Source organism: Oreochromis aureus, linkage group 14 (assembly GCF_013358895.1).
Source record: "Oreochromis aureus strain Israel breed Guangdong linkage group 14, ZZ_aureus, whole genome shotgun sequence".
Classification (NCBI taxonomy): domain Eukaryota; kingdom Metazoa; phylum Chordata; class Actinopteri; order Cichliformes; family Cichlidae; genus Oreochromis; species Oreochromis aureus.
In genome coordinates this window covers 5,610,977-5,635,318 of record NC_052955.1, presented here as the reverse complement: position 1 = coordinate 5,635,318, position 24,342 = coordinate 5,610,977, and the positions used below count along the sequence as shown (strand labels likewise).

Genomic DNA, 24,342 nt, shown 5'->3' with positions numbered 1-24,342 from the left:
GTGAACGAATGAACCAATAATGTACAAAATAATCAGAACCAACTGCAAATTACTGACTCTGTACAGTTGTTTCTTTGAATTGAAAAGTACAGATTGAAAGATAATCTTTTGTGTGTGTGTGAGTGTGTGTGTTTTTGTGAGTCATTTAAGCAGGTCTGGGGGCTCCTATTTTATTTCCACTATGACTGAGGGTCAGGATAATTCACATTACCTACTGTGTCAGTCAGTTTTATAGACACAAAAGAGCCATATTGACTAATTTCATTTCTAAAGTTCCTCATTGTCATGTTCAAGAGACCAGTTTGAGTTGATTTGAGTTACATCCTGACGTATTATCCTGCTAGAAGCAGCCATCAGAAGACGGGTAGGCTGTCATCATAAAAGGATGGACATGGTTAGCAACACTCAGGTAGGCTGCGGTGTTTAAATAATGCTCGCTTGGTACTAAGAAGCCCAAAGTGTGCCGAGAAAATATCCCCCACACCATTACACTGGCAGCAGCATGAAGCATTAATACAAAGCAGGATGGATCTGCACTTTCATCACAGTGTTCTTGACAAATTCTGACCCTACTATCCAAATATCACCTGGTCTGAGATTCATCAGACTTCAGCATTCTCCAATCTTATATTGTCTAATATTGGTGAGCCTGTGCGAATTTTAGCATCAGTTTCTTGTTCTTAGCTGACAGGAGTGGCACCCAGTGTGGTCTTCATATCTTCCTTGTAAATTGGTTATTTTAGTTATAGTTGTCTTCCTATCACCTCAGAGCAGTCTGGCTGATCTCCTCTGACATCAAAAAGGCATTTTTGACCAGGAAACTGCACTTTCTACTTTTCAGACCATTCTCTGTAAAGAGGGTAGTGTGGGGAAATCCCAGTAGGTCAGCATTTTCTGAAATACTCAGACAAGCCCAGCTAACACCAACAACCACGCCATGTTCAGAGTCACTTAAATCACCCGAACACATTCTGATGTTCAGGTTGAACTTTCAGTGACTACATGTAAGTGTGATCGGCTAGTTAGAAATTTGCATCAACAACAAGTTTAACTGTTAACAGACACAAATGCAGTTTTCTTATTGTTTCTCTGCACAGTGATCAATGAGTAAAGTTCACTTTAAATCTAAGATTGATGCAGAAGAGGGAAAAGTGGGGAAAATATGAAGTGGTCAGAATTTAAGCCTTCAGAGTGCTTTTTATAAATTAAAAAAGGAAATATCATTTTTAGATATGTAAATGAGGTAAGTGATTCGACAATAATTTTATATCTTAATGTGTGTGGAGAGATCCTAAAGTGCACAAATATGAGTACTACTACAGCCTAATACAAATAAAAGTGGTATTTTGGCATCAGAAACTACAGATTATGCTTTATACACTTTAGAATTCGGGTCTTTACCATTCTGAAAAACACCCCACAGTTATTATTTAAAATTTTCAAGATTAATGATGTTTTTTCATTCTCTAAATTTGAATGTGTTTGGGGCTTTTATGCACAGAAGTGTAAAACATTCACTTGAATATTATGAATTAATAAAATCATTATCTCGGGAATTCACTGAAAGCTTAATTTAAAAAAAAAAAGCAGTTACTTTTTATTTTATTTATTTTAAATTAGAATCTTAGTTGAGCTTTTATTTTCTAAGCGTGTGTGACCCCGGAGGCGGAAATGCAACACGGAAGGTTTTCAAAGGTGCACAGGGAACGAAAGGACGGGACGGTTGATACGGAAGAAGGAGTGTTGTGTTTTCAGTCCAGCTGGACCCGGTTTAACCCCTCACTGGGGTTCAAAATGCGCTGCGGAGTTTCGGACACAGCAGGCGGAGAGTTCATGTGAGCAAACATGGAGCCGAGATTCGACAGCGAAGTGGCGTCGATTGTGGAAGTGGCCATCCAGGCGACTCTGTCTGTGTTCAGGGATGTGTTGGCGAAAGAGGCGCCAAACACGGAGTGGGAAAAGGCGAGGATGGGCGAGATCCAAGAGATAGAGAAGTCTCTGGTGGTGCAGATCCACAAAGTGTTCACGGAGTTCTCCTCGGAGCTATTCGAGGAGAACGAGGCTCTGCGGGCCAAAGTGGAGCAGCTGGAGGACGTGCTCCAGAGGAAAGCCGGGCAGCTCGAGCAGGAGCTGGAGGCCAGAGTGGGGCAGCTGGGCAGAGACATGGAGCAGCTGGAGAAGGAGCTGAAGACCATCAGCGAGGGCCCGACTCACGTCCTGCTGCAAGACGGCTCAGTGATGGGTGAGAAGTAGTCACATATCAACTAATCGATCAATTACTCTGATCGAGATTGATTTCAGAAGGATCATCTTTGAGCTGGGGACGTTTGAAGCGGCGGGGGGGGGTTTCTCTGATTCACCTGGGAAGTTCAGATCACATCAAGGGCCAGATATATGACTATATACACGCTATAGATTCTCTTTTATTTATACATATATATATATATATATATATTTAGTTTTTCCATATGGGGGCCACTAAAAATATAAGCATGGCACACCAGAAACATAATTTCCAGTTTTATTTTGCTGTTGTCAAATATAGCTTAAGAATATGGCAAAAAAGAGAGAAAGAAAAGAATTATATGCCTAGGTAATTTCCTGCTACAAAAGTTGGTATAGCTGAAAATGGGTACACATGATTAAAGTTTTGAGAGGGCCAGTTTTGACCCCACATGCTGTTAGTTTAACACATGAGCTTCAAACTGGGCCTCCATGCAGAGAACTTTTTTAATTGGTGTGCTGATTAATTGTGCAATATGCAGCAAAATGGCAATTTATAATAAGCCAAGTGATTCAGTTTCTAAAAGTGAATCACTTGTACATCGGATCGGTTCAGACACAGTTTTAGTAGCAAGGCTTTATTCTGTCCCCTTAATTGTGTTTATTTATCTCAGGATTATAATCCTGACTGTTTATTTATGCTGTTATTGAATTTAAAACCATGTCTCTTCCCTTTGAACTCTACCTGTAAATCAAATTAAAGAAAAATATGGTCGGAAAAAGGGAATTTTGGAGGGGGACACCAGTTAATCATGTAGGTAGATATTTATTTTAAAGCTCATCTACAAGGACAGCTGTTCCTGATGTGGAAACCTTTTTGTAACCTTCTTCTAGATCGAACCTCTTGAGCAAGTCATCTCAGCTCGAGTTCAACTAAATAACAAATAAATTTGAGTTTTGGGGATGATGATAAACATGTTAAACATAATGTCGATTATCATATATTTCATAGAAGAAGAAGACAAGTAGCCAAAATGATTGACACTAAAATTCAATGAGTCGCCCAGTGCAGCTCCACTCAGGCAGTGAATTCATTAAGTAACAATGTGTAACTTTGTCTTTAAATGCAGGAGGTCCTGTGCTGTCAGTGTCCACCAGTCCAGACGCCCCAGAATCAGCTGCAGAAGAATCAAATTCAGACCCGCCGCCCATTTCTGCAGGAGCTGCTGAAGTCGTCCCCACCTCCACAGCTGCATCGGTGACCATCCCCAAACCTGCGGTCGCCCCCATGGTGTTTGTGGGCAAAATCAGCTCCGCTCCCACGGTGCTCTTGGTTGGTGCCAGCCAAATCGTAGCGCAGTCATCGGCCGTCTCAGAAACGACGGGAGCTGCAGCAGTCGTGCTCAAACCAGCGGCCTCGCCGGGCTCTACACCTCAAAATGTCCCCAGTCCCGACTCCAGTACTGTCAGCGGTCTCGACTCTACGCAGGAGAAGGTCGGATGTTTCTGTTTGACACATTCATGAAAACAGTAGATCCTAAGGCTTGTCAGCTGCATTCACAGATTCAGCATGTTAAGATGTTTTAGTTGAGATGCTTAGAAAGCCTTTTCATGCAAACTCAGATTTATTCTGTTGTGTCACAGAAGTCTTTGGAAGGAAGAGCTTCTGGGAGGACAAGACGAACGAGAAGAGCACCTGCTAATAGTGAAAGAGGTACTGGTGTTGCTTTCAGATGTGACTATAAACATGTTGATTTTAGATTTAGGAGGGGGTTGTGTTGGTGGAAATGGATAATAACAATCTGTACATTTGCACCTTAATTTCCAGTTTCCGTTGACAACGGCAGCGAGGAGAAACAAAGCAAGTCTGCTGAAGAGCCTGGCAGACGGCTGAGAAAGACTGATTCGCAGACAGCGAGGCGGTTCTTCTGTGAGCACTGCGACCTTGGTTTTCACTGGAAAGGCGAACTGAAGAAACACATGAAGGTCCACAAGAAGCCTTTTCCTTGCGATCAGTGTGGCAAGAGTTTCCTAGAAAAGGCGTCTCTGGAAAATCATGTTTTGCGCCATGAGGCAACTAAAGCCCCGCTGCCCTTCCCGTGCCCTCAGTGTAAACGATCGTACAGGAAAGAGGAGTCGCTTCAGAACCACCTCAAGCGTCACCAACGGTCAAAGCCTCCGAAGCCATTCTCCTGCGATCAGTGTGGGAAAACGTTCAGAATCAAGCAGTCTCTGGAAAACCACCTGTTACGCCACGAGAAATGGAAGCAGCTGCTGAAGTGCCAGCTCTGCGAGAAGACCTGCAAGACCTCGGTTCAGCTGAAGTGCCACATGGCTGTGCACTCGGAAGAAAGGCCCTTCAGCTGCGTGACATGCGGGAAGGAGTTCAAGAGCAAAGACACGCTTCGCTTCCACCAGATGGTTCACACAAACACCAAAAAGTATAAATGCACAATGTGTGAGGAGACCTTCAAATATGCCCACTCGCTGACCGTGCATAAGAGGAAGCACACAGGCGACAGTCCCTTCGTGTGCTCCGTGTGCAACAGGTCATACAGGACCGGCACGGCTCTGAAAAGACATAGTGTGGTCCACACGGGAGAGAAGCCCTTCACCTGTCACATATGTGGAGCGAGGTTCAGCTTGAATAACAACCTGAAAAGGCATCTTCGCATCCACACGGGAGAGAAGCCATTCAGCTGCCAGGAGTGCGGCAAGAGCTTCTCAGACAACAACAAGCTCAAGTCCCACATGCTCATCCACGGCGCCAGAAAGCCGTTCATGTGCGATCTGTGTGGGAAGACCTTCCTCTTCAACTGCAGGTTGCAGATACATCAGAGGTATGTGCACGCCGACAGGAGCGAGCAGTCGGACGGCTCGCAGAATTTCTTCCAGACTCGACGGCAGAACAAGTCGCTGGTTAAACCGTACAGCTGCAAAATATGCCTGAAAGGATTCAGCGCCGCCTGCTCGCTCAAACTTCATGAAAAAGGCCACAGCGAGCACAAGGAGTTCAACTGCGGCATCTGTGGGAAGTCCTTCCACAACAAATACTCTTTCAGCTATCATCAGCGGAGCCACACGGGCGAGAAGCCGTTCGTTTGCGACGTGTGCGGGAAGAGGTTTTTCCACGCCGCGAGTCTGAAGCAGCACGAGCGCATTCACACGGGTGAGAAGCCGTACAAATGTGACCAGTGCGGCAAGGCCTTCAGAACGGACGGAAACTTCTACAGACACATGCGGATCCACACGGGGGAGAAGCCGTTCGAGTGCATGTACTGTCAGAGGAAGTTCCACCAGTCCAATCAGCTCAAGTCCCACCTGCAGATCCACACAGGGCAGAAGCTCTACTCCTGCCAGCAGTGTGGCCGAGGCTTCTCTGATTCACGGCAGCTCAAGAAGCACAGCTGTGACGGGTCGTAGGTGACGTCGGGCTGCTGTCACCTGATAGCAAGTAGGACTAATAACTGAAATGGAGGCATTAGTTACCCATGGCCCGGTGCCTTTTTGCTTACGATTTTGCTAAGCTGAACAAAGCTGTTTTCATACATGAAGTCCAGAGAATTGGGCGGGGCGTCATCTGAAGTTTGTGTTTTCCAGGAAATTATTTGCCTCGCTTTTCTAGAAACTCGCAGTTTAGTGAAGTGGAGGGTGCCCCCGGACGCCTGACCTCCATTCACTCGCTGTGAATTCACTGGACAATTGTTTGCTCTTCTCTCACATGCACCCCATCACACATCATGTGGTCTCTATACTACACAGACTGCATCAAGCACCTCCCTCAGTTAACCTCTTCTTCAACCACCTGGTCGTTGCTTTTGGTTAGCGGTAGGGTTGGAGTTTGGTACCTTATCACAGAAAAGCTGTGTTAAAACATAAAAGACTCGATATCAAACGTAACATCTGTATGCTTGTGCAGCTTAACCCTAATCCTACTGCTAAATGACCTGGGTGGTTTTTAAAAGTATTCTCTCTGTAAATTCTTGGTTAAAACCTTCAAACATTAACTAGAACAATTAACAAAATGTTTAAAAAAACAGCTGTTATGACTTCGTGTCTGAAACATCTGAGTACTGTGAGGGATCAGCTGGGGCTCTACTTTTGTGTAGTGCGAATTCGTACCACGAGCTGATGCAGCGAGTAAACCAGGCAAACCATTAAGAGGCAGTGGCAGCCTTGAAAGTGCAAAACCTCTTGAGGAAAATGTGAAATATCAAAAGTTAAAAGAAGAGCACCTCACATCTGAAAACATAGTGAGGCAGTGTCCCCTGGAGGTTGGTTACAATTTGCACATGGGTATAAACAAAAAGTACCTTGAAGAGGTACTGATCTTGGCATGTCCTTGGTTAGTGCTCTTTCTAAATGGTGCCGGCAATATTAATCATTTAAACTGACTTCATATTTTATTAATTTAATGCCAGTTAACTGTTGGGTCTCACACAGCACTGTATTTCAGCACCTCTCGATGTCTCTCTGTGACTGGAAGACAGATGACAGCCCCGCTAATCAGCACAGTGCTGTACGACTTTGTACTACAGGAACGGTTATATGTTGTGTCAGATCAAACTCTGTCTGACTGGAGAGATGCATAAGCACATTCTGCACAGGCATGAAAGAAGCAAAAAAAGCCCTTCTACAAGGTTTCACAGCCACCTCTGGATGAATCTGGGCTTTTATTTTGAAGGTACATTTGTTGACTCACCTGTCAAATCTGTTTAAAAAAATAGCTACAAAGAGCTTTACAAGCTCGGTGTTTGCTCAACGGTTCAAGCCAGAGTCTGTTTTCTGCCACCAGACAGCTCTGAGTTGATTCAAAATGCAAACAGTAATCCTAGATATAACTCACAAGTATGCTAACCTACATATTTGCTACAGTAATGAGTAAACACATGTGGCTGCCGGTGTACAGCTGTTGATTGGCTCTTTGGATCTCTGGTTTTGCGAAATCCTCCCACTAATTTTTGTTAAGGAATTTTTGACTTATCCTTACGCAGCAAGTCTGCAAAAAACTGAGCAGAGTTTTACACGGTGCAAGGTGTCACACATTTCAGTGGCATTTAAAGACTTTGTTAACTGGTTCAAATGGCTCTTTAATACAAATACAACATTTCTAAGATTAATGTTTATCTTCATCCATCAGATTAGTTGGCTAGTTGTCTTCTATTTTCGAGTTTAATCAACTAGGAAATCAGTTAAAAGCTGTAGTGCATGTATGAAAACTGCTCCAGAGTGACACAGAAATAACTTAATAAAATGTACTGGGGAGAGCTGGTAGGGTTACCTGTGATTGCAGAGGTATTAAAGTTTTGGTGAAATTCTGGACCAGCAACCATGTTAAAACTAACTAATGTTAACTAATCTGGGCATCAACAAATAACTTGACTAAAGATTTATGCCAGCCTAAAATAATATAACATCAGACACCGATGTAGATAAATGTCCTTGTGTTTGCTGATATCAGCTGATACTGATCTGTGCATTCGTCCTTATGATGTGGGTGTGAAAAACGGCTACAACGCTGGCACCTCTCACCCTTTAGATGTTAGAGTTAAGGGACTGATTAAGTGTGATTTAATAGCTGTCAACACGATATCAGCTTTTTTTTATCAGTAGAGGTTAGCAGCATTGTTGTGGCATTTATGTTTTGTATTATTATTTTGTTTCTTTAACCTCAGCTGTTTAAAAACTTGGTGAAACATGAAAGTTACTTGTATGAAACCTAAAATTGGAGATATTAAGGTAGGATGCATCTTCAAATGTTCTGAAGGTAATGTAGGAGTTCTTGCCAGTTGAAACTGAAGTGAAAATTTGGGCATTTTTAATTGATTTTTTTTTTTTTGTAAGAATTCTTAAAGTAGTAATTTATGTTTTGTGAATTCCCAAAAATCCCAGTGAAAGGTGTAATTATTTTTAAAATAGAAGTCGAAGTGTAAAGTGACTTTCTAATAACTTTATATTTCAGTTCTCTGAGATATGTGTCTATTTTTCTTGCTCGAAATTGCAATTAAATAACATTTGCAGTGAAAGCGCTTTGTATGAGTTTTATTTTGAAATTTCTACAGTTGGACTACTTCCATTTCCTGAATGAATGGCGCTAACACAGCGGCTAGTTCTCTGCGCTTGTAACGAACAGTTTTTATCCGCAGAGGGAAAATGTCAGAAAACTTGGTGTTTTATTCAGAAACGAAGTGTATCATGGAGACTGTTATCCGGGTCGCTGTCGATGTTATTGGAAATCCCAGAGTAGAAACCGACGCAGAGGAACAGACTATGAACCGTAAGGTAAGTCAGCGGTTAGCGTTTTTATGAGATCCGGTTTATCACCGCACACCAGATACGTTAATAATTGCGCCAGAGACGCTGTGCTCGGGTGAGAGTGGACGGATGGAGTAAAATCACGATGAAGGGCAACGACGCCAAGCAAAACAAAGATGGCGGACGTTCGTCTAGCTGAAGCTAGCTAAAAAAAAAACAAACCCTCAAAGTTTTTTTTAAATAAAGTGAATGTCATCGTAATATTACAGGAGCTGGATTATAGTACTAGGTTTTAATTTTTGCTTTTACTTTATATATTTCCAGGGCTGCGCAGTTAGCTTTAACTTCCGGCAGTTTTTAAAACAATATTGTAGTGATTAAACAGTGATGTGCTGCGATAATTCTCTGTTTTCTTTCAAGATTCACTTATCACGCAGTCAGTGATAAGTAGTGAAGTAATTGTGATTATGATTTTTATCATAACTCTTCATACAAGCTCTACTGATGGCGGTAAATGTGTCTGATGTTGTGTTTACACTGATAACGTGCTTTGGTTTAGTTCCTAAATAAACTTTGTTTCCTCTGGGTTTTAATCCTCACAGCTGGATTTTGACAGCACTGTGGAGATGTTAGCGTGTGAGGCAACAAGAAAGATCAGCACCGTCTTCTCCCAGGTGTCTTTGCTGCTGCTCGCTGAAAACAGGACTCTGAAGGCCAAAGTGGGACAGCTGGAGAGTGAGCTGAAGGCCGTGACTGAAAGCTTTGAAAATGCCAGAGTGTGGAGAGAGAACGTCCTGAATGGCTGCCCGGTCCTGTTTAAGCAGAGCGGGCAGGTCTTTACCCTGAAGCCGCTGGGGAAGTTAAATATAAGGACAGATAAAGTAGCAGAGGGAGGCAGTGGTTCTTCACCAGCTCCTGCTGGAATTCAAAGAGTCGGTCAAATATGTCCTCCTGCTTCTGCAGCTGCTCCGGGGGTGCAGGGTTTCACAGGACCAGCACCTCCTGCTGCTGCACGAGTGCAAAGAGTCAACCAGACATCTTCCCCTGCTGATGCTGCTGTGCAGAGCGTCTCCACATCATCTCCTGCTCCTGCTGCTGAAGTGGATGGTTTACACGATACTGGTAAGTTTCCATGAAAGGTCCCAGATGATGAAAATGTAGGTTGTTTCTTTTTTAGTGGTACATCCCATGCCAGACTCAACCCTGCATGCTGCAGGTGTCTCTCCTAGAAACACAGAGAGGGCGGCTGCTTTCACCCTGCAGCAAGGGTCACAAAAAATCTCCCAAATTTAAATATTCTAGCAAAGTAAGTTGGGACATTATCTCCAATCAGATAGCTTTTATTTTTTATATTTGTTCTTTATTTTGTAGCTTTGTCACCGTGTGACACAGACCAGTGGTGGATGGGAGCTTTGCCTTTAACTCGCTGAACAGGTGCTTTGATAAAGTAGTCCTATCGATGTTGATTACAGTAACAAGTGCTGCTGTTGTCCTTTCAGTAAAAGGCTTCACTGTCTCATCACAGCTTTAAATGGTCCTGAATGCATTTCACCGTCCACACATCTATTTTAGTCACAGATCCCTGTGGAGTCCTGCACCATTGCTGCAGACTTCCACTGCACCAAGAAAAGCCTTGTTATTTTATTTTGAAAACATTGCAGTGAAGCAAGAAAGAAATTGCCTGCTAATAGCCAGTTTGTTTCACAGTTGACATTCTGAAAGCTGATCGGTGGATACATTTGTTGATGAGATACATTAGGCCGCCTGTTGTGTCAAATCCTGGTTCAAGGTGTAAATACGAGCCCTGAAAATCTTACAACTCTTGTCAACTGTCAGCTGGGCTTCCTGCTTTGCCAGTCGGCTAGAATTTCCTCCACTTGTAATCCTGCAAAGACATAACGAGGCAAGCAAACATGAATGTCCTCAAAAATAATTCATACTTATTGAAGTTCGTACAGGATATGTGATGAACGGTTATAGTAAAACACACAGTTAAAAACATGTGGAAGACGTACCTAGTAAGACGAGACGATTTCACACCAGCACAAATTCAGTTTGAGAGGAAAAAAACATTTCAACCTGCAGCTGATTTCAGCCATGATTAATCTGTCTTTGTTTTCATTCTGTATAGATTCTTCAGGTTCAGAAGGTGGAGAGGCGATGGAGGAGGTGATGGAAGCAGTTTCTTTACCAGACAATGGACCGGGTGAGAATTTAAATGGTTAATATAGAAATTATTTACCGTAAAACTAACAAAAACTAACAAAGACTGATAATGTGTGACTTCAGGTTTTAAATTAGAAAATAACCATAAACATGACAAATTGGTCCTGGGTGAGGGTTCACACAAAGAGCAGTTCAGATCAGATCTTCAGACATCCTCTATGCTGAGTGATGATTTCACGTGTAAGAAGTGATGATGAATGAGCTTCTTCTCCTGCATCATCTGTGTAAACCTCGATCTTTCCTTTTGTTTACACGCCACAGCAGATTGTACCTCCGCGGACTCAGCTGAGCCCGAATACACTGAGAGCCAAAAGCGTCTGGAAGCAGAGGTTTTGAAGAAAGGCAGAGTGTTTGTGTGTGACATCTGTAACAAGACTTTTAACCGACTCTTCCACCTCATGAAGCACATGAACATCCACAAAGAGCAGCGGCCTTTTACCTGCGACCAGTGCCCGAGAAAGTTCAGGAACGCAGCGACTTTTGAGTACCACCTGCTGCGACACGAAGAGAAGAAGTATGCCAGCTACGAGTGCGAGCTCTGCCAGAAGAAGTTCAAAACAAAAATGGGGCTGAAGACGCATCAGGTGGTACACACGGATGAAAGGCCGTTCGCCTGCTCCACCTGCGGGAAGGGCTTCAAGACCAAATACAGCCTGAAGTCCCACCAGCTCGTGCACACGGTTGAGAAGCCGCACAAATGCTCCGAGTGTGGAGAGAGCTTCAAATACGCCTTCACCCTTCAGTGTCACAGAAGCATCCACACTGGAGAGCACCCGTACAAATGCACAGTGTGCGGCAAGGTTTTTATAAAGAGACGATCGCTCAGGACGCACCAGGCGGTCCACAGAGGGAAGATGTTTACCTGTGAGACGTGCGGTGCTGGCTTCACGCTGCCTCAGAACCTGAAGAGACACATGCACATCCACACGGGCGAGAGGCCGTTCAAATGTAAGGTGTGCGGGAAGGGTTTCATTCAGGCCAACAAGCTGAAAGCGCACATGCTCCTTCACGGTGCTTCAAAGCCGTACATGTGTGACCTGTGTGGGAAGACGTTTCTGTACAACTGCCACCTGAGGAGACACCAGAGCGTAACTCACGACGAGAAGCACGGGCAGGTCATGAGGAGACGGTCACGGGAGCGGGGCAGGCGCAGAGTAATCTACCGGCAGGATAGGACGATAGTGGACGTGACGCCGTTCAGCTGCGGCACCTGTCACAAGGGCTTTGACACCGCATGTTCCCTGAAGAAGCATGAGCTCATGCACACGGGTCACATGCAGTACCGCTGCGACACATGCGGGAAGTCCTTCTTCTACAAAGCTACCTATGACTACCACCAGCGGGTCCACTCGGGAGAGAAGCCCTTCGGGTGTGACGTGTGCGGGAAGAGGTTCATCATCCGTCAGGCGCTCAAGATCCACAAGCTGCAGCATTCTGGAGAAAAGCCGCACAAATGCGAGCAATGCGGCAAGGCCTTCCGCATGTACACGAACTACCAGAGACATCAGCTGATCCACACCGGAGAGAAGCCGTACGAGTGCGAGGTCTGTGGCGTGAGGTTCAGGCAGCTTGGGCACGTCAAGTTTCACATGCAGACCCACACGGGGGAAAGACCGTACTCCTGCAGCAGCTGTGGACTCGGATTCTCAGACTCAAGGCTCCTGAAGAAACACAACTGCAGCGAGAAATTCCAGAAAATTTTGGGGGATGCACTCACAGCATCCTGATGGTGACGACTCGAGCAAACCAGCCATTGTCCATGGAGCCAGATGAGTGATGCATTCTGGGAGCGTTGCTAAGGGCTGGGCAATTAATCAGATGTGTATTTTCTTTGGCAGTTGGCAGTCTTTTAGTGATCTCTCAGCATGACTTAAAATATGAAAACTGTATTTATACATTATATATTTATATTTTCACCTGGTTTAAAATTTCAGTTGTCCTACTGTATTGAATAAATTGGTCAAAACAAAAATCTCACATTTGGCTTTTTTTTTTTTTTTTTGAAAATTAAAAACAGCCTGATCAGAAGCACAGACCACCACCTCTTACCTGTGTTTGCTTAATATAGCTTGATAACATGAAATTATATACATTTTTAAAGCGCTGTTAACTTCAGACTATGAATACCCTGACTGGTAAAGGGTAATTTTAACGTTTTAACGTCTCTGCTGATCGTGGAACTGTAAGTGTTGTAGTTACTCACTTTGGCCACTGGAGGGAGGTTCAATACAAACGCGATGCCATACTGTTTCCGTTAGGGCTTTTCGCAATAAAATCAAACATGGTATACGGTATATTGGGCAAATAGGATGGATACTTTTTTGTTATTGTATTTTTATCCAAATAACACAATTCCCTGCAATCATTTTAGTCCAAATATTGCCAGTCATTAAATTAGTGGCACGTTTCTTGCAAGTTAATCCAGTTAAAGCTGACAATATAAGATAAGACAAAAAAAAAAAAAAGATATACAGTGATTAGTATTTAAGATAAAAGACAAATTAGAAACGTGTGTGATTTTATTCTGAAAAGTATGAACTAGGAAACAGTACGTGGTTTCGTGTTGTGAATGATCGGCATGAGTTTTTTTTTTCTCCACCATAACAACAACAGTGCGGCAGCGCAGAAGTTTCATGACGCATTTGTAGATGCGAAATAAACACCACAATCAGTCAGCATGGCGGACCTGGAGCCGCAGGTTTGCGCCATTTTGGAGATAATGGTGAACGCGGCGGTGTCAGAGATGAACAAAGTTATCGGCGCCTCGGATCCTCCGCGTCCACAAGAGACATCATGTGTGGCCGAAGACACGCACGGGTCCCCGGAGGATAAGGTACACGAGTCGGTGGTGGCTTACGGTCGTCAGGTGTCCGGGCCGGTTCTGGTCCCCGCATTGGTCCCGGTTTCTCGCTCCTCTCCCGAGCCGACGCTTCCTCCAGCTGTCGTCCCGACAACCGGCCGAGCATAGAAATAGAAGAGCTAGCTGTTAGCTCCGGTTAGCTGCGAAAGAGCAGCAGGGTGCCACGCTGTCCTGCTGTATGGAGCATGTGTTTAGGCTAAACTTCGTGTAAATATGAGGGGCTGGTACACGAAGTCTGGGAGAATCCACCTCTGGGCGCCATTTTGGGTTGGGCAGCAGGCCCGGGCTTATCTATCTAGTGTATGTCTAGAAGCGCCTCAGCTACAGGTTTCCACAGAGCCCCGGATCGATCTATCAGCTGATATATGATCAATAACACACTCTTATGTGGTCATAATGACTGCCACATAGTGTTACCCTGTTGTGCGGTTTTGGGGTTTTTCCTTGTATACTTGTGATACCGGGATCTGATTGGCTGATCAATATATCACATCAGTGTTACACCTGATTTTTCAGGTCAGGACTCTGGGCTTTTCAATTATTCCACTTTTCTGAGTTTAAAGAAAAAGTTTTACCCATCTTGCAGCGTGACAAAGTGCAATGTCCTCTTCGCTTCATTGCATTACTGAACACTGCTGTCTCAGCTTTTCTGATTATCTTTCAACTTGGAATATTTATTAAACCTTGCAGAATGAGTTTAAATCATTTCTACTCATAATAATCTAGAAACCAGGTTCATTATTTGATGGTGGCCTGTGCTCTTCCCATCAGGTGATCCAGTTGAGCGTCTTCATGTCGTCTCTGGCTCAAGAAGCTGTGGAGAAGATCTGCCAGCTCTTCCATGAATGTTCCTCTGCGCTGCGGCTAGAAGTACACGACCTTTGTGCTTTAATTTATCGGTCCACTATAACAGTTGAGCAAGAAATCCTAAAGTAGTCCTTGTTTTGTAGGTGACGCAGGGTGTGGCAGAGATCGAGGACCTGAAGAGGAGACTGGAGGTCGCGGAGACGGAGTTGAAGCTGGCGCTCGAGGGCAGCGGAGGTCAGAAGGACGTGGAGGAGCTGACGGAGGGAGGCAGCGGGCAAAAGGAGGGGAGGGTGGACGTTGAGGTTGTTCAGCTCGAGCAACGCTCAGGGAGGAAGAGTCGCAGAAGTGAGGAGTTCTTCCATTAGCTAGCTTTTTTATTCCAGAAGTTTTTAGAGAAAAATATTTTAGATCAAACTGCATAAAGTCAAAATGTTTGGAAAATCAGCTGCGCTGTTGATGTTTTAAACCTCAAATTTCATGACTGAAAGGAAAAGAAAATATTTTTTAACCTTTTCCCCCTGATGTCATTTCTCTTGCCGTCTCCACTCTGTCCTTGTTGTATTTGACAAAGCAGAAGTGACCACAAACTGGTTCTGATGTTTGTCTTTCGTTCTGTGTAGGTGTGGTCAGCGGTGACGCTGGAGTGAAGAGATCGCCCATAATTCATCTGTGGAAAGGCAGAACATATGATGTAAAGTCTCGCCTCTTCTTCCCATTTCTGTTTCTCATCTTCGCATCACTTGAACATGTTTATTCATTATTTCCAAATCGCACAGATTAGTCAGAAAATCTGACCAACTTAAAAATAAAGCAGGGCTGAACACGGGCTTTCCACAAGATTTCAGAGCCTAGGTGGAGGGATCCTTTTCTGCCCACCTAAACTTGTCCTTATCCTGTCTTCTGGTCAGGACAGCATCCAGCCTGTTATAATAAAAGAAGAAGGGTTTGAGTGCTTAGCCGACCGGATGTCTTCTGACTCTGGTCAGTACAGAGATGAGTTCTGGCAGGATGAGGACGACCCTGACTACCAGGTTGGCTTCATTAATATGTCTTTATATTAACTTACTTATTTCTTTATTCACTTTGCAGCTATATCATTTTATTGCATGTGCTTTTAAAAATGTTCAACTTTTATATATGTTTTTAGATACAAGGTTTTATTTTATTGTACTGTATTAAGAGATCGGTCCAATTTAATGTCAGCTGATGAACATTTTAGACAGAGTTGGGGTTTTTTTGGCATATTTCTTCACTTATACTAACACCCTTTTATTTAAATAAGACTTTATGATATCCAGAAAGCTTTCAAGCACTGGAAACAATTAGTTAATTCACTGCAATATTCATCGCCCATAAAATTGAATGAATTAAGGTAACATTTGATGAGTTAAACCTGACAATCAAAATTAAAAAATGTAAACGATTAAACATTTAATCATCCTTTTTCTTCTCTGGCAGGCAGAACCAGACGATCCAGATGACGTTGACCCAGGATACACCACCAGATCCAAGCGTGTTGTAAAGGGAAAGTCCCACCAAGCTCAAGCAAAGAAGGAGAGTCAGAAGGAGCAGGCTCTGAGCTGCAAACACTGCCGGAAAACCTTCACCAAGCTGCTGCAGCTCAAAGCCCACCAGGCCGTCCACGGGGCGAGCGCGGAAAAGCCCTTCCAGTGTTCTCAGTGTGGCCGAGGCTTTGCGTTCCAGCGAAGCCTCAGTGCTCACATGTTACTGCACACAGGTGAGCTCCGGCTTTATCCTTCATGCTAAAGCAGCGCAGTCTGTACGACTTACCCATGCACACTTACCCATGCACACTTACCCATGCACACTTACCCATGCACACTTTGAAGGCAGATTTGTTGGTAAACTTGGAGCAGAAAGAATCCACAAGCTGACTGACGTCCATCACTGACACACTCTTATTTCTTGGTGAAATTATGTGTTGGTAAAGTTAAGTTAAACTAATATTGGCTAGTTTACAAAGTCAAGGAAATCTTAGGCAGACAATAAAACAGCTGACATTTAACTGGACTAGCTAGCTGTCTGGCTAATTTATTTCAGTCTTTTGATTTTTGTGGACTCCACAAATATTTGGTCATGCCTCATGTAAAGCACGTGACTGTTTTTGGAAAATTGTTTCTTTACACTGATGAGAACGATGAGACTCATTCAGTTAATCGCCTTAAAATTACAACTGAATCGTACCGTACTTCTCGTTGTTTGATGGTGAGCGTGTTTTTGCTTTTCTACATACAGGTGAGAGGCCACACACCTGTGATGTTTGTGGGAAAGGTTTCACCCTGAAGCAGCTCCTGAGGAACCACCAGCGTCTCCACGCTGACGTGCGGCCATATCGCTGCGAGCAGTGTGGTAAGAGCTTTTACCGGGCGCACGGCCTGAAGATGCACCAGATGGTCCACACTGGTGAGCGTGCCTATAACTGCCAGTACTGCAACAAACGTTTCACAATACAAGGAAACCTGCAGCGCCACCTGCGCATACACACGGGCGAAAAGCCGTTCAGGTGCGAGACTTGCGGCAAAAGCTTCAACCAGGCCGACACACTGAAAGGCCACCAGCGTATTCACACCGGCGAGCGTCCCTTCAGCTGCGACACCTGCGGCAAGCGCTTCATCCAGAAGAGCGCGCTGAAGATGCACCAGAAGACCTCTCACGTAGACGAGAAGTCGCTCGCCTGCGTCGCGTGCGGCACCACAGTGGCCTGCGTCGACTCGCTGCGCAAACACCTCCAGACGCACGCGGCGACTATTCCGTGCACCTGCGTGCTCTGCGGCCAGCGGCTCAGCTCCATCACCGAACTGCGCTCGCACCAGCAGCATCACACGGTGGACCGGCCTCACAGCTGCGGGCTCTGCGGCAAGAGTTTCAAGTCATCCAGTTACCTGAAGATTCACCTGAAAACGCACAGCGGGGAGAAGCCGTTCTCCTGCGACATCTGCGGTCGCATGTTTACACAGCAAAGCAGCCTTAAGTCCCATCAGGTGGGTTTGCAATGATTGTTGCACAAGATGAAACTCATTTATGCAAACCAGTCCTCAACATTAGGACGGACGCCTTGGCAATCTGTAGGCGTGTCTGAAACCCAGACTCCAACCTTTTAAGCTGTAATGTCTAAATAGTGTTCAGGTAGAGAGTAGTGCTTGATGATTTTGGCTTCCAGCTGTTATAAAAACTCTGTGATCAGGATATAGCGATTACTTTTTTGCATTAATTTATGCTAAGAAACTTTCTCTCCAAGCAGAGCGATCATTAACAGCTACTTTTAAACATCTCTGATATGGTCTGCTTTCGGCACAGCAGATCCAAGGTGCTAGTTAACTAATGGCTTTCCGTGACTTGTTGTAGCTAACGTGCCGGTCTCCTGAGGTGCAGGTTTACTGCTTCCTGGGCTTCCTTCCGTCATCGTGTGCTATCTCAGGCTCCCGCAGTGGAACCTGCAGGCTGGCAGGGACCAGTAGTTGCCCCTTGCGAGATGGGTTCTGTGGTCAAAAACAACCACTCTTCTGGGTCTAAGTCCCCATCAGACAACTTCACCCACAATTACCTTATTTTTCCCTTCTCCCTTTGCTTTTTAGAGTTCATTCAATCTACATCTGCTGTTAGATAATTGAGATTGCAGTAGTTATAAGAATAATTGGGATTACAGTTTGTCCCATACTCGAGCAGAGGGTGAACTGCAGCTGCGTCAGAATAATGAAGCCTATTATTCATTAGTTATGATGGAGATAAAAAATATCTCTTTGCTTATTTTTTTGTAGAAAAAGAAATCATTGTGGTCCAGTAATCAGGGTGTGGTTAGAGGCACGGATTGAAATGCTACACCCTGAGTAACCCCGTAAAGTGACAGATGATTGTTAGGATTAAGCAATACCAACCTGGTCTGAGATTAGCTTCATGTGTATGTTTATGAGCACACTTTGTGTAGATGTGTCGCAGTTCCACTTTCTGCAGCAGCTGTAGCTGAACACGTCTGCTGCAGTGGAAGTAACCTTGTGGGAAATTTAGTAAAGATTTAAACATGTTGTTTCAATGTTCTCTGCCAAAGGTGGTCCACACAGGAGAGAAGCCTTTCAGCTGCGACACCTGCGGGAAATGCTTTAGCAACACCGGCAACTTGAACCGACACCAGCGCATCCACACGGGGGAGAAGCCGTTCAGCTGTGACACGTGTGGGCGGAGCTTCAACCAGGGCAACAGCCTGAAGGCGCACCAGCAGATTCACACCGGGGAGAAACAGTTCATGTGCGACAAGTGCGGCAAGAGTTTCTCCTACCTGAGGAACCTGAAAGACCACAAGTGCTTCTATGTCTGAAGCTAATCTGTGAGGCGATGTCAGCTCCTGTAAGCTGGAGTCAGGTTAGCTGGGACTGAGTTTGCACTGAAAGCGATTTTGGTGATTGTAAAGCTGGCTTTCCCAGATTTCTTCTGTCACTGCCAAGAAAGTGATGCAGGTAGATAAGGTGTGGAATTTATAATGGTGGAAAAAAAATGTGAAGACTGTTACAGCATCTGTCTGTGAGAATAGCTGAGAAATTGCATTTCCAACGTTAAAACTGAAAAGGCAGAGCGAGTTTAGCTCTTTATGTGAATGCATTTATAACAGAACTAAGAAAAGCCTGGGTCAAAATGATCTTCAGCTTCTTGCCTTTTGTCAACTTGATGTAACTGACAAGCCAAAAGCAAATTTTTACCACCACAGTTGGTATTAACGAGCCACAGAAACAGCTGATCCTTATTAAAGACGAGGCGTTTTGCAGCTCTTGGATCGGTTTTACCCTTTGGTAATGATTTCTTGTTATCGCGACTCACTTGCAGATGGACTGGCCAGATGCTTCAGCTCAGTGTAACATTTAAAGCTCTTTGCCAGTGAGACTGAAGTTTGGCTTTTCTCACCTAGCGGATACATTTTGTATTGAAATGTGAGTATTTTCTGTGTAAATTTGTACCAACTCACCGATAATGCTCGCGATGAGGATGGGCTGTGTTTACATTGCATCACGTGCAGCACCACCACCACAGCACCTTTTCATATGTGTGAGAGCAAGCAAGTTTCACTATGCATGAGCAACACATGCTCGTGCTTTCAGAGGTAGCGTGAACGGTTTTACTTTCCACAGTTACAGTTCTGTCAAAATAGGATCGCTATTGCATCCGCAGTCATTGATATTTGGCGCTGTGGCTCTGTTTGGGGTCTTCCTGTCCTTCTGCACATGTACATGGAAAGCCTAAAGGCAGTCAGTTTGACTCTGTGGCCTGTTAGAAACAATGCTGTGCTCAGTATAGCGGTAGTCTGTGGGCAGCTGTTACATTATATTCCTGTATAATCTGTAAAAGTGGGATGTCTGATCTCGTTGTACAGCTGATATTTATAATGGTGCAACTCAAAGAGTGCTTTTCTGTCTTTTTCTTTTTTTTTTAACATCATCTCAAATGATGACCGTTACTATGTAAATGCCTTGTATGCATACAAAGAACCGGTGTGCTGAGAACATAACATACTGAAAGTATTATTTTGTGAAAATACTTTATTTGTAACTTCTCTTGTGGAGAGGATATTTATCTCAACCTTGTAACTGAGTTCAATTCATAAAACAGTGAAATGTAAACATGCTTCCTTTTTGTCTTTCTTAATAATTAAAGAGCTTGAAATATGTTTGTTTTTGATCAGAAAAAACAGTTTTACAGGAACGCATGCATCGCCTTTACATCCTTATTGAAAGATGTATTCAATTTAAAGTTTCTGTTGCCTTTGAACAAGAATACTTTTAAGTCAAGAGCAGAAATGCAAAGAAAATAAACAAAAAGCAAAGCAATTACAGGGTACAGAAATGGCACGAAAGATGTCATGGTGGGCTGAAAGCTGTGAATCAGCAGTTGAATCTACAGTTGAGCCACTCGTAGAAGTCGTAATGCATTTATGTAGTAACAACAGGGGAGACAGAGTGAGCTCTTACAGAGATGTACCCTCAGTAAGTGGTGAGTTTAAAGAACAGGTGGGCTGATTTCTTAGCTTGTCTGTAGTCTGTCTGCCACAAATTACAGACAAGCAACAGTAATATTTTAAAGCCCAGTTTTCTGTTGTTCTAAGCTGGTTAGACTTTAAGTTTCATTTCCAGAAGGGTTTCAAAAAATCTTTTAAATACATCAGTGTTCCAGATTATCTTCCTCTAAGTTGAGCTCCCAAGATTTGTCAGTCAGGCTCCCACGGTGGAACCTGACTGACATGTTATTATCATGTAACATGTTATTATCATGTTATTATCATGTAACAACTTCCACATTTTCAGAAGAAATGTGGAAGTTGAGGAGACAGAAGGAGTTGGAACTCAATCAGATTTTTTAAAGATGAATAAACACCTCAAAGCAATGAAGTGGCATCTCTGAGAGATCATTATTGTCTAACACTAACAGAAGATTTGTGAGATCCGTGTAGTAATCTCACCTCTGTGGTTTCTTTTAAGTTTTATCTCTATTAAACCAAAAAAGATCTGAGATAAATTCCATCTGTTTTTCTTAGTCTTAAGTCATATTAATTAATAATCACTCACTGATCCAGTTTAACTGTTCATGAATAGATTTGTGTATAGCATATTGCAATTTTGATGTGGTATCCCACAAACAATTACAAATACCATACTAATTTACTAAGTCCATGTTCACGTTGCTCTACTGGGCCCTACTATAACTGTGCTCTAATTGAATCTGTTCACAGATAGATTTAATTCTATATTATTTTTTTTAACTGTCTATCCTGGCAGGACGTCACAGTGCAATGAGACTTATAAGAAAGCTGCAAACTGCACCATCCTCAAGATGTTTGGCTTTGTTGTTGTTATGTTCACCTCTTTGCCAAGAGGTGGCGCTACAAACTAATATTACAGTCCAGATAAATCCATGGAGCACCCTGGATGGCACTCATTTCTCCTCAGTGTTGCAGAGTAGGTACAAAGTTAATTTTCAGTTCCCTTTTGCCTTTATGAGGAGAACTTTATTTTCAGTTATGTTCCTAAATGAGTGAAGAGGTGTCCTTTCTGTTTAATTGTTCCATACGTTTCCAGCATTTCATCTCTAACTTTTAGGTTTAATGGCAAACAAAGACTACACAACACATTTGAACTGTTTAACCCTCTGGGAAAGCAGAAAGCGGGCTTCATTAGCTACATAATCAGGGTTTGTTTGGGTTTTTTTTTTTAATTTCACAGACAAAAACATTCAGCCTATCATGACTGCTTGTTAAAAACTGCTCTTTCTGTGAATTTACTGAGAAAACCAGTGTTGTTCCCTGGTGGTTACTTTTCATTGTTTCACTGGTGCCTCCTTTTAAATCCATGTAAATGACGTCAGTGTGCACATTTAGCAGCTGGCTGTGAGCTCCCTGCTGCACCGACTGTCTGACTGCATGGCTGGCTGAGCAGCCACAGGGCTGTACAGTAGGTCAGACTGGCTGTAATCCCTTCCAGATTACAGTCCAGGGTATCGTGGGAGGAAGTGTGGGGGATTGGCAGAGAAACAACTCGTTGCGGCTGGCTTCCAGCCAAAGAGGAGATAAGGAGAGTCTGTTTGTGTTTTGCTTCTCACGTTTGGGTTCTTCTTCCTTTTTTTTTAAACACCTCAGGTTTAGGAATTTTTTTTATTCAGTAATGGTTATACGCTGATTTAAAGAAGGCTGAATATTTTTCATATCACACATGGGAGAAATCACACCTCCCAGTTTCACAGTTTTTAAAATATACTGACTAATGATCATTTGTTAATATTCTCTTTTTGTATTGTACAGTCTGTCAATACACCCCAGGACCAAATATTTATATTATAATATACACATTATGTAATACCTGTTATTACATGATATACATTATATATGTTACAATGTGAATTTTAGGGTTTATTTTAAAACAATAATCAAATTTAGTGAAACAATTTTCATGGAATTATAAATGTATATTTGTACTCGGTATAAACGGGTCTTAGGTTTGCAGAATGAACTCCACACAGTTTGGCATTAAATTTCAAAGAGAAAATTTGGACTTTCCTGATTTATTTATTTATTTTTAATCCTAGAAAAGTCCTTACCTGACTATGATGTTTGCACTCTTTCAGTGAGAGTAGGGAGCAGGTGGAAGAGAGTCTGGGGAGGTTGAGGTATGCTCTGAGGGGAGGAGGAATGAAAGTTAGTAGAAGCAGGACAGAATACATGTGTGACTGAGAGGGAGACAGGCGGAAAGTTGGAGATGCAAGGAGCACAGATAGTGTAGAAAGTTAAATAACTTTAAATACCTGGAGTCAGCCATCCAAAACAATGAGCAAGAGAGGTGCACAAGAGGGTGGAGTGGGTGGAGTTTCAGGAGTGATTTGTGACAGAAGGATAGCAGCAAGAGTGAAGGAGAAGATGGTAATGAGACCTGCTATGATGTGTGGTTTGGAGATGGTGGCACTGACAAAAAGACAGTGGGTCGAGCTGGAGATGGCATAGCTGAAAATGCTAATGTTTTATTGGGAGTGAGCGGGACAGGATTAGGAATGAGTACATCAGAGAGACAGCTCAGGCTGAGAGGCTGGAGACAAAGTTAGAGAGGTAAGGCTGAAATGGTTTAGACATGTGCAGAGGAGGGTTGGAGATTTATGGGACAAAGGATGTTGAAGATGGAGCTGCATCGCAGGAGGAAAAGAAGAAGACCTCAGAGGAGGTTCATAGATAATCCACTGTGACAACCCCTAAAGGAAGCAGCCGAAAGAAGAAAAAGAAGAAGAACATAAATCTTCACCTGCAGAAGGAATTCCTGCAAAGTGCTCCTCAAAGGACATCGTACCATGATCATAGAAACACAGAGAGATTTCACTTTTAACCTTTGGGATCAAGAAGAGGACTGTATGACTGCAGAACTGTGCTTCTGTCTTGTCCTTCTGTCTTTATTGGCTTGTTGCTTTAGACCCAAGACTCCAAATCTTGGGGGCTATCTACTGGTTTTTGGGTTAAGATAAATAGGTTAAAGGCTGCGAAACAATTGGGTTATGAGTGATGTTGTGATAGTTTTGATGCCCTCGGGGCGAGCATGAATCACCGCCTGTATTGATCCCTGCTGACGCGCTCAGAGCAGCACAAATCACTAGCTGTTATCCACACACACAAACAAACCCATCACCCCACACAGAAACACAGTCACCCACCACCACCTTTTCCGTAGCCCATTAGATATATCGACAATTCCACATTCACTTTTGTTTTTGTCTTCTTTTTGCTCTAATTGGTTTATGCACGGCTGACCGAGCAGTAACGCTAATGCTGCCGGTATACTCTGTGACATTGCGTTGAGTACAGGCTCTCCATGGAAATATGGACTGCTGCTCTGGTTGTTCTTTCCAGCATTGATTCGCGTGCAGTTGCAGCAGCAGCAGCAGCAGCTCTGCCTCTGTTCTCCGAGGGATGCCAGTGAATGTGCCTGTGTGCCGCTCACCTTTCCCTTACAGTATCAGGCCCTCAGTCTGCAGGGGCTCAGGTCACTGAAGCGCTCAGTCTCAACCAGGAAGGAGCCGTGCTAAGGAAGGATGAGGCCCTGGGTTCGCTCCAACAGGTCCAGATCAGTCCAGGTAAGGTTTGTGCTTCTAAATCAAAATGTAAACACGTGACACCTTGGGAGATAAAGATAGTCTTAACTGTCTTAAATTAGATTAATAGCTAATGTAGTTTAATGGAGGAGTGTTCAAAAGAATGACAAATTACACCACACGCTTTAGTCAGCGCTTCTCTTAGACTATTCAGAAAACTCCCGATTAAAGTATGCAAACATCAACAAAAAAATAAAATCAAAATAGAAAAATAATACTCTCAGTCCAATCCCATCCACGCCCTCTACAAGACAAAGGTCAAAGTAAAGATCAAAGTGTTAAAGGACAGAAAAGAGTACTCCCTGAAACAGCTTTACCAAAAACTGAACTTTACAGCCTTCATG

The 24,342-nt window shown here is 43.5% G+C and overlaps 2 protein-coding genes across 6 annotated transcripts; both read left to right on the top strand.

The window, feature by feature from the left end:
• The first annotated feature begins 1,666 nt into the window (after window positions 1-1,666).
• Window positions 1,667-12,688, top strand: LOC116320338 (oocyte zinc finger protein XlCOF6-like). Of its 5 annotated transcripts, none has more exons than XM_039622581.1 (5): window positions 1,667-2,242; window positions 3,354-3,718; window positions 3,871-3,937; window positions 4,052-8,505; window positions 9,081-9,214. In XM_039622581.1, the coding sequence occupies exons 1-4, from the start codon at window positions 1,846-1,848 to the stop codon at window positions 5,644-5,646; spliced, it is 2,424 nt and encodes an 807-aa protein (XP_039478515.1). In that variant the 5' UTR covers window positions 1,667-1,845; the 3' UTR covers window positions 5,647-8,505; window positions 9,081-9,214. The 5 variants fall into 5 exon arrangements, with proteins under 5 accessions (XP_039478515.1, XP_039478514.1, XP_039478517.1 ...); XM_039622580.1 differs by having other exon boundaries at window positions 3,868-3,937; XM_039622583.1 differs by lacking the exons at window positions 1,667-2,242; window positions 3,354-3,718; window positions 3,871-3,937 and adding exons at window positions 10,610-10,684; window positions 10,969-12,688 and having other exon boundaries at window positions 8,270-8,505; window positions 9,081-9,600.
• A 503-nt stretch (window positions 12,689-13,191) lies between these two features.
• Window positions 13,192-20,043, top strand: LOC116320394 (gastrula zinc finger protein XlCGF26.1-like). The gene is made up of 8 exons (XM_031739997.2): window positions 13,192-13,537; window positions 14,336-14,434; window positions 14,515-14,716; window positions 14,992-15,062; window positions 15,280-15,402; window positions 15,830-16,109; window positions 16,628-17,373; window positions 18,438-20,043. The coding sequence occupies exons 1-8, from the start codon at window positions 13,382-13,384 to the stop codon at window positions 18,702-18,704; spliced, it is 1,944 nt and encodes a 647-aa protein (XP_031595857.2). The 5' UTR covers window positions 13,192-13,381; the 3' UTR covers window positions 18,705-20,043.
• Window positions 20,044-24,342: the final 4,299 nt, after the last annotated feature.